At 35.6% G+C, this 9,893-nt stretch overlaps 1 protein-coding gene across 1 annotated transcript; it reads right to left on the reverse strand.

Moving 5' to 3' along the window:
* Positions 1–567: 567 nt before the first annotated feature.
* LOC126080503 (olfactory receptor 5T1-like) lies at positions 568–1,638 on the reverse strand. The gene has a single exon (XM_049891710.1). It carries the CDS (start codon positions 1,636–1,638, stop codon positions 568–570), a length of 1,071 nt encoding a protein of 356 aa, XP_049747667.1.
* Between the last annotated feature and the right edge of the window lie 8,255 nt (positions 1,639–9,893).

Genomic DNA, 9,893 nt, shown 5'->3' on the forward strand with positions numbered 1-9,893 from the left:
GTAGCCAGTAGTAGATTATTCTCTAAGCTATATGTTCATTTTTACTGAGCCTTACGTATACTCTCAATAAATGCTACCACCTAGCCCCTCAGTAGTTGCAGAATGAGTCTAATCAATTTTTGTGATTGGATGATAGCAAAGAAAAACTGTAATAATGGGATCAACATTTATGGTGTTGAGCCAAATGGTACAGAAGACATATTCAAAGGCCTAGATAGACCCGAGTGTGTCGGGGCATAAGGGGCTAGTAATCTTTGTCAGGTCCTACCCAGGGGTTCCAGAATGGGAAATCAACTTCCAAATGTTTGCTGAAGAGTTACTTTAAACAATGCGAGAATATGTGAAGTCATAGAGTTCTCAGGACATCATCATTATAAGTGAGTGAAGATCAACTTAAACAAATCCTAATCATACCAACATACATCCATCACTGGATGTTTAATATGGGTAAATTTGAAAATAATCCTATAGGCATATAAATGATGCAATTTATCTCAACTTATAAAATTCTGCCTTGGAAGGCTGATTAATGCTTTATTAGGAAATATTCTAGAACGTATAGACACTTTAACAGAAAAACAAGAGTTTCTTTTCTAGATTCAACTTTAGAAATATGGACTGACAGCCAACATTCTTTTTAGTTTTACAATGATAAAAATGTACTTTGTTTAGGAACCAATTTCTCTGAAACAATTTTTTCATTGCTTCTTTTACATCTTTGTTCCTCAAACTGTAGATGATGGGGTTCAGCATGGGAATCACAATGGTGTAGAATACAGACACTATCATGTCATGGTCCAAAGCATAGCTGGAACTTGGTCTCAAGTATGTGAAGAGGATTGTTCCATGGTAAATTGATACTCCAGTTAGGTGAGAGCCACAAGTGGAAAATACTTTTCGCCTTCCTTCAGCAGAACGCACCTTCAGAATGGCCATAAAAATGAATCCATAAGATATCAAGACAATCAGAATATTGACCATCTCAATAGAACCCACAAAGTAGAAGAGTAGAAGTTGGTTGATAAGAGTGTCAGAACAGGAGATAGCAAGGAGTGGAGGGATATCACAAAAGATGTGTCTAATTTCATTGGACGCACAGAAGGAGAGGCTAAAAGTTGCTACTGTGTGTAAAGTAGCATGTGAAATACCACAAAGATAAGAAGCAATGATGAGTGACACATAGATCCTGGGTGACATGTTAACTGAATAGAGAAGTGGGCTGTAGATTGCTACATAGCGATCATATGCCATTGCTGCCAAAAGAAAGGATTCTGTGGTCCCAAAAGTGACAAAGAGCAGCATCTGTGTTGCACATCCAGTAAATGAAATGGCTTTATTCTCTGCCAGGAAATTGACTAACATTTTTGGGGTGACAACTGAAGAAGAACAGGCATCTAAGAAAGATAACACAATCAGAAAATAGTACATGGGGTTGTAGAGCCGGGCATCTGCCATGACTAATAGAACCAGTCCCAAATTTCCCACCAGAGTAAAAATATAGATTGTAAGAAATAGTAAAAAGTGATATTCTTGTACCTCAAAATCACCTGTAAACCCCAGCAAAGTAAATACGGTGACTTCAGTGATATTCCTCAACTGAATTTTGTATGGATCCAGAGTTGATAACAATATTGACATTTCCTAAATGCAATATCCTGATATTATGTGAAAAATAGATTGCACCCAATTACATCTTCATCTTTGTTTTTCAAAAGGCAGTAATAACATCCTAAGCAGCGAAGGGATGTGTTGTTAACTGCTTTGAGTTGACCTACAACTCATGGCAAGCCCACTCACAAAGGGATCAGAGCACTGTGATCTATAAGGTTTCCACCGACTGATTCTCAGAAGTAGATCACCCGGCCTTACTTCCTAGTCTATCTTAATTTGGAAGCTTCCCTGAAACCTATTTGTTATCATAGCAGAACACAAGCCTGCATTGACAAATAGGAATCAAACCTGGCATTCCCTCAGGAAGGTGAAAATTCTACCACTGAACCATGACTGCCCTCTAGAAAGTTGATAGGCAGTGACAAAATAGTTGGAATCATGTTGATGCAATTTCCTGTATAAAAAAAAAGAGAAAGAAATGATCATTCCTTTGTTAACTAAACTTGTCATGTTAAAAGAAACAAACAAAAAAAGAGAAAAAAAAAAACTTGCCAGTTTAAGTGGTTCTTAAAGATACAATATTTTGTGATTCCCAAAGACCATTTAAAAATCCAAAATCATAGATATACGAGACTAAATGGGCAGTTGCTGTCCAGAGGTAAGATGAGAAGGCAGAAAGGGCTAGGAGCTGGTTGAATGGACACAGGAAATTCGGGGTGGAAGGGGGAAGTGTGCTGTCACATTATAGGAATAGCAACTAGGTTCACATAACAAAGTGTGTATAAATTTTTGTATGAGAAACTAACTTGAGGGATACACTTTCACCTAAAAAAGTACAATTAAAAAAAAAATCCAAAAGCAATATAATTGAAAGTACACACTAATACACTAGTCCTGAATTTGCTGTGGTGTGCATCAGCGCCTTTCCTTAATGTCCTCTATTGTAAAGTGAGAACAACGTCACCTACCACTTAGAAGACTGGATTGAATTTAAATGAGGAAAACTATGCAGAAGCGATTTAATTTTAAAATATTCTCAGATGACTAGAGAAGAGGATGATTTAGACATATTTCATGTTGTCTTAGAAGGTAGCCTTCAATGGTCCAGCTATTTCATGTGCTCTTTTCTCTTAATTACTCCATTCCATTGACATTGCTAGAACAGTGGTGAGCAGGACAGCAGGTGGTATTCTGGAGATAATGCACCTTGTATGCAAACAAAAACAGGACATTATCTTTTAATTTTTTTTCAAACACGTATTATTAATTTGTCCATTTTTAGCTTTGCAGGTTATCATATCGTTATTATTGTCTTTTAAGTTTTAACTTAATGACAATTTTAAGATTTTTTCTATTCATAAGGAGCCCTGGTGGAGAAGTGGTTAAGCGCTTGTTGCTAACCTAAAGGTCAGCCATTTGAATCTACCAGCCACTCAACAGGAGAAAGATGTGACAGGCTGCTTCTACAAATATTACAGCCTACGGGGCTTTTCTATTCTGTCCTATAAGGTCACTACAGGGTCACTAGGTGTCCAAATGAATGCAACTGCAAAGCATTTGTTTGTTTTCTTCTCTCTATTTGTATGCTCGTTAGCCCTGCAAGTCCTTGTGTGAATTCGAGAGACTATGCCTGCCCAAAGAAACCATAACTGTTTCTTTAATATGTTCTAGTTGCTTATACAATCTTGGAAGAACTATGAAATAAAAAAAAAAAAAACCGTTGCCATCGAGTCAATTCTGACTCATTGAAACCCTAGAGGACAGAGTAGGACTGTCCCATAGAGTTTCCAAGGAGTGCCTGGTAGATTCTAGCTGCTGGCCTTTTCGGTAGCAGCCATAGCACTTAACCACTACCCTACCCAGGTTTCCATGAAATAAATATTGCCCAATAATTACAAATATTGCCCAATAATTACTAATAAAGCTATTGCAAAAAGAATAAAATCACTATTTTTGCTACAAAGTGGTATTTGTTTTTTATTTATGTATTTATTTCCTCTCTAACATCAGTAAACTCTGGTGGCCGGTGGTTAAGCGGTATGGCAGCTAATCTTGGAAACTCTATGGGCACTTCTATTCTGTCCTATAGGGTCGCTAGGAGTTAGAATCTACTCGACAGCAATGGGTTTGTTTTTGTTTTTTGGTCTATGCCATCAGACTGCTTCTTATTATAGGAGTATGAATAAAGAAAAATGCATGGAAAAATAAAAAAAGAAGAAGAAAAAAAAAAAAATCAAAGAAGCACCAGAATCTCAACTGAAAGCCTCACTGATTAAAACACAATTGAAGAGTGGATTTACCTTATTTAGGAGCGAGATTTCAGGGCTTCCATTTTTTTTCATTGTGTCGTAGACTGATGCGTTTGATTCTTTAAGTCTTTGGCATCTGTATTTTCCAGTGATTAAGGGAGTGAAACCACAATTCGTCTGTCAGTTTGTCATACTATTGTGGCCTGCTTGTTGCTATGATGCTGAAAGCTATGTCATCAGTATTTCAAATACCAGCAGGGTCATGGCGGGTGGATAGGTTTTTGAGACGAGCTTCTAGGCTAAGACAGACTAGGAAGAAAGGCCTAGAGATCTATTTCCAAAAATTAGCCAGTGAGAATCCTAGGGATCCTAACAGAATATTGTCCAATGTAGTGCTAAAGATAAGCCATCAAGCTTGGAACAAACCAAACCAAACCTGTTGCCTTCTAGTGAATTCTGACTTATAACAGAGTAGAACTGTCCCATAGATGTTCCAAGGCTGTAACCTTTATGGAAGCTGACTGACCCACCTTTCTCTGGCAGCTAAACTGGTTGGTTAAAACTACTGACCTTTTGGTTGGCAGCCCAGAGCATAACCGTTGCACCACCAGGACTCCCCTAGGTTGGAAGACACTCAAAATACATGGTGGCCAAAACAGTGTACCAGACCACACCAACAGTCTTGAAGACAGTGCAAAATCAGGCAACATTTTGTACTTTAGTAAATGGAGCTGCCATTAATCAGAGCTTAAAACAACAATAAAAAATGGAGCTGCCATTCATCCAAGCTTAAAACAACAACAAATAAAAATAGGAAGTGAAAAATCTGTCATATGTACGGTGGGACTTCACTTGGTGTTTTACAATTGATTTATATTCATCCCATGCCACTTGCCACAGTTTTGTCTTATTCAGATGTAGTTTTAACAGAGATCAAGCTAATCAGCTTTATTACCATTGGAAGGAGGGGAAGGTACATGTCTTTGTTTCTCTAAAATGCTCCCTACAGATCCACGTGGGAGATTTTTCTAATAGCTGGAATAAATGGCTTCATAAATGTGGGGTTACAGAGCAAAAAATACTCATTTGGTCATTAGAGAACTCTAGTATAAAAAACATAATTAAATTAAGTTGTTAAAACTTCTGTGTAAATCCAGGTAATTTGTATATAACTCTTGGGAATACACGCACTAATATCATAATACCTTCTAATTGTATTTTAATAGTTATGTTAATAAGATAATAAAGGCCTCAATTAATAAAATTTGTATTAATGTATTCTTTGGAATTCATAAAAATTTCATTTCTGTTAAAAAAATTCTCCAACCTCTTTCTCTCTCTTTTTGTCTATCTCTCTTTTCCCTTCCTCTCTTCTCTCTTTTCCTTTCCAGAATCCATGGAAGACAAACAAAATTTTTACTGAAGAGAGCCAGAGACAAAAGGGGAATGAGGTAGATAGGAAGAATCACAGTGAAAGGAAATAAAAATATGCAATGAAAGTTTGAATAATGGACAAATGATTAGTCTACTAAAGGAATCCATTACAAAATCTCTTAGAAAACATGACTTGACTAACATATGCAGGAGAAATGTCAGCTAGGTTGCAATTCTAACAGTCTCTTCACATACGAATCTGAGATAAAACAGCGGTAATGGAAGGTAAGAACATTATATTTGGACTTGAAAAACATCTATTAAAGTCTCAGAAATAGCACCTAGCAACAGTGTGAGCGTGGAGAAGTAATGTCATCCTCTATGCCAAGCAATAGGTAAGACTGACAAAATGTTTCGGACACATCCTGTTCAACTACATGAACATGGTATTCAGGTGGAGTGCTTATTTATGTGAGGTATTAAAATTTTTTTTAATATTTTATTAAATTAAATTTTTGATCATAAGTGAAAAATGCACACAATTCAAATGTAACTTCTAAATTTTATCTGTCTAAAACAAAATAATAGAAAGTTACAAAATCTTTTTTTATCAGAACACTGAGTGATGACTGAGCCCCAAACCAGAAGCTAAAGTGTTTTTCTTTTAGTTGTAATTGTTTATTATATGACACACACAAACACACATACACACACACACACAAAACTTGTCATTGAGTTGATTCCAGCTCATTGTGACCCCATAGAACAGAGTAGAACTGCCCCCATGTTTTCCTAGGCTGTAATCTTTACGGAAGCAGACTACCGCTTCTTTCTCCCATGGAGCGGCTGGTGGGTTGAACTGCCAAACTTTTGGTTAGCGGATGAGCACTTAACCACTGCACCATCAGGGCTGCTTTATAACATTAAACATGTATTAAAATACCGTTCTATTGGAATTATACCAAATGAATCCTAAGAGTCTATGTTGTAAAGGATCATAAAAACTCACCACTATTACTGCATTATGCCTGTGAGTTTATCACTGAAATAATAGTGTGTTTTGCTTAGATTCTCCTGATATTCTTGGTGATATAGTTTTCAGGTACCCTTGATGGCTCTGATCTTATCTGTAGAGCAAGAATTTGATTCATGAATGAAGGCATATTTTATACCATATCAGCTGCTATTAGAGCAATCATCTATTTCTCTATAGGGAACCAGAGACTTGACAAAAGAAAAAGTATGGGGTTTAACTACTTCTCCAAGGCTCTTCAAACAGACATTTCTGTTAAGTAATCTTTAAGGAAATTAGAACTGGTTATGTTTACAACTAGCTGATTTCACATTAACAGGAGAAAGAGACTAGAAAGACAAAAACAAATACCTTGAAATTTCTAAGAAAACATGGACCATCTAGAAGAGTAAAATAAAATTAGTTTTTCAGCTCTGATACAGTCAGAAAATGTGAAGTATCAGACGTTCCTGAGAACAATACCACAAATACTAAGTTTGAGAAGACAGCTATGACACCAGCTACCATGTATTAAGTGGATCTAAACCTTAAAAACAAACAAACAAACCAACAAACCTGTTGCTGTCAAGTCCATTCCAACTCACATCAAACCTATAGGACAGAGTAGAATTGCACCGTAGGGTTTCCCAGGAGTTGCTGGTGGATTCGAACTGTTGCCATTTTTGTTAGCAGCCAAACTCTTTATCACTGTGCCACCAGGGCTCTAAGCAGATCCTAGAGTTTAGGAATTTTGTGTACATTATCAGATGTCATCTACAGAGCAACCTTAAAACTATCTCATTTAGTGTCCTTTTAGAGATAAGAGAATTGGGGCTCACCTCCATAGTCTAAAGTATTTCCGTTTGAGCATATTGCAATTCCACTATATCATGTCATAATTCTGGAATCAAAATTCCCTAGAAAATTGCAAAATAATATCCTCACGTATTTTAATTCTTTTTTAAATTCATCCAGCTTCAACAGATCATTAATTAAAAAAAAAAAAAAATCTAAAATGGCTTCTAAATTAAATTTAAAATTAATTTGTATTTTTTCAAAAGAAAGCAAATCCTGAAGTAGCATATACCTAAATGCTGATTGAAGTGTCATTTTATCTCCATTTGATAATTTCCTTGATTTTTAAATATAGTTTCTTAATTATACTGCTCCTATTCGGATTATCATCTACTAAGAAAATTAAAGCAAATTTCTGATTTGCACCTCTATCAAGCAAAATATGTAGAGTCCTTTCTGTTTTCTTTGCTATGTTCTCAGGAAGAGGTGTGATTCAATTTCCGATACAAGACTGAATTAAGTATAATCACCTATTTCAGCTTTAAAAATTAAGTCATATACTCTAGTGTGAGATTCAAGTTTCTAGCTTCTAAAATGTTTTGTTAGTGATGAAAAGCTTTTCCTCTTACCTGTGGAACTGAACTGCTTACTCAAAGTTTGCTATGCCTATTATAAGTATGGATTTTTATATCAGCTTCTGAAGGCCTTCTTGTAGGCCATAGGGGAGTCCCCAAGGAGAAAACATAATAACTCTCTTCTGGAATAGAAAAGAAACAAGTTTTTTTTTCCCCCCAGCAGTGAACAAGTGAAAGGTTATGGCACAATAAATTACATGATAAAAATAATTAAATGAATCACGTTGGTCTTTAAAAAAATGATTCTTCAGTTGAAAAGCTTATGGCAAAGGATTGGAAATCTAATGATACAGGACATAGTTCTTGCTCTGATGCTAATTAGGTATGGGTCATTGGATTATAAAATCAAATTCCCTAAAATCCAATTTATATACTTCACACCTTAATTATAATGTGCTAGATATCAAAGAGGTGTGAGGGACAGATATAAGTTCATTGAGAGTTTGTGGTAGGAGAGATGGAGCAATATACAGACAACTATATTATTCTATGGGACAGAACATTAGAATATTAAAAGTATGGTGGAGTTAAAGGTCAAACTTTTTGTGTTGTAGAGGGTTTTTTTCTGTCTTGGGAAACCTGTATACAAATTTATAGAGAGTACATGAGGAGTTTTAGAAAGTCCTTAAGAATATGTACTTAAAGAACTCTTGGAAACGTTGTAAAAAGTAAATAGGTGTCTAGGCCCCATAGGAAGAGACTCTAAGTAGACAGTAATTATTGGTCATAGAATCTGAATTGAAACAAGGAAGGAAGGATGATACATTGATACTGGTGGGCAAGCCAGTTGGGATTAATCAATGTGTTCATTAAATGCAATCCCAAATTGATCTATAGATATAATGTAATTTCAGTTAAAATGCAACATTTTTTGCAGCCCTTAAGAAACTGACTCCACATTTTATATAAAAAAGCAAAAGAACTAAAACAGTAAAAATTATTTTGAAAAAGGACAATAGTGTTTGAAGATTCCCATAATCTAATTTTTGGGTTTATCTTATGTTAAAATAATCAAAAGAACATGGTATATAGGCTAAAAAATAGACCCATACATCAATGAAACAGAACAGAATGTTCAGAAATATATTCACACATACATGGTCAACTGATTTTTGATAAAAATGCCAAGGAAAACCTATGGAGAAAGGATACACTTTTTAAACAATGGTGCTGAAAAAAACTGAATAACCTTATGCCACAAAAAAAGGGAATTGATTAATTCTTTCACCATTTGTAAAATTTGTCCCAATATGAATCCTTCCCCCCAAAAAATGTACAAAGGACTTGATCAGTCAATTCACAGAAGAGCATATTCAAATGGCCAACAAGTACATGAAAATAATATAATTAGCCATTACCAAAAAAAAAAAAAAAAAAAACCAGTGCCTTTGAGTCGATTCCGACTCATAGCGATCCTTTAGGACAGAGTAGAATGGCCCCATAGAGTTTTCAAGGAGCATCTGGCAGATTCCAACCACCGACCTCTTGGTTAGCAGCCATAGCACTTAACCACTATGCCACCAGGGTTTCCAATTAGCCATTAGGGATATGCAAATGAAAACCATAATGAAATAACACCTCACCCCCATTAGAATGGCAATGATTAAAAAAAATGTAAAACTAGCATTGGTGAGATTGTGGAGACATTGAAACCTAAATCCATTGCTGTTGGGAATGTAAAATGGTGGCGCTATTGTGGATAACACATTGATTCATAGTTCCTCAAAAAGTTGAACAGTGAATTACCACATGATTCAGTAATCCCAGTCTTAGGTAATGTACTCAGAAGAAGTGAAGGCAGGAAAAGAAACAGAAAATTTTACACCAATGTTCATTGCAGCACTTTTCACAACAGCCAAATGGTGGAAACCACCAATACGCCTATCAACAGATAAACGGATAAACAAACGGGGTATAAACATACAGTAGAATATTATGGAGCTGTAAAAAGAAATGAAGTTCTGATGTATGTATGTCACAACATGGATGAGCCTTAAAAACATTATGCTGAGTGAAATAAGTCAGTAAAAAAAAGGACAAATACTGCAAGATGTCACTTATATAAAATAGGAAATATATGGACACCAAGGATTATTAATGGTGCCAAAGGTAAGAAGGAGGGAAAAAGGGGAAGTATTTGTATGGGGGGCATTGAGTTTATGTTAACGGTGGTGAAATATTTTGGAAAAAGCAATAATGGTTGCACAATATGAAAAA

This window comes from Elephas maximus, chromosome 7 (assembly GCF_024166365.1).
Source record: "Elephas maximus indicus isolate mEleMax1 chromosome 7, mEleMax1 primary haplotype, whole genome shotgun sequence".
NCBI classification, from domain to species: domain Eukaryota; kingdom Metazoa; phylum Chordata; class Mammalia; order Proboscidea; family Elephantidae; genus Elephas; species Elephas maximus.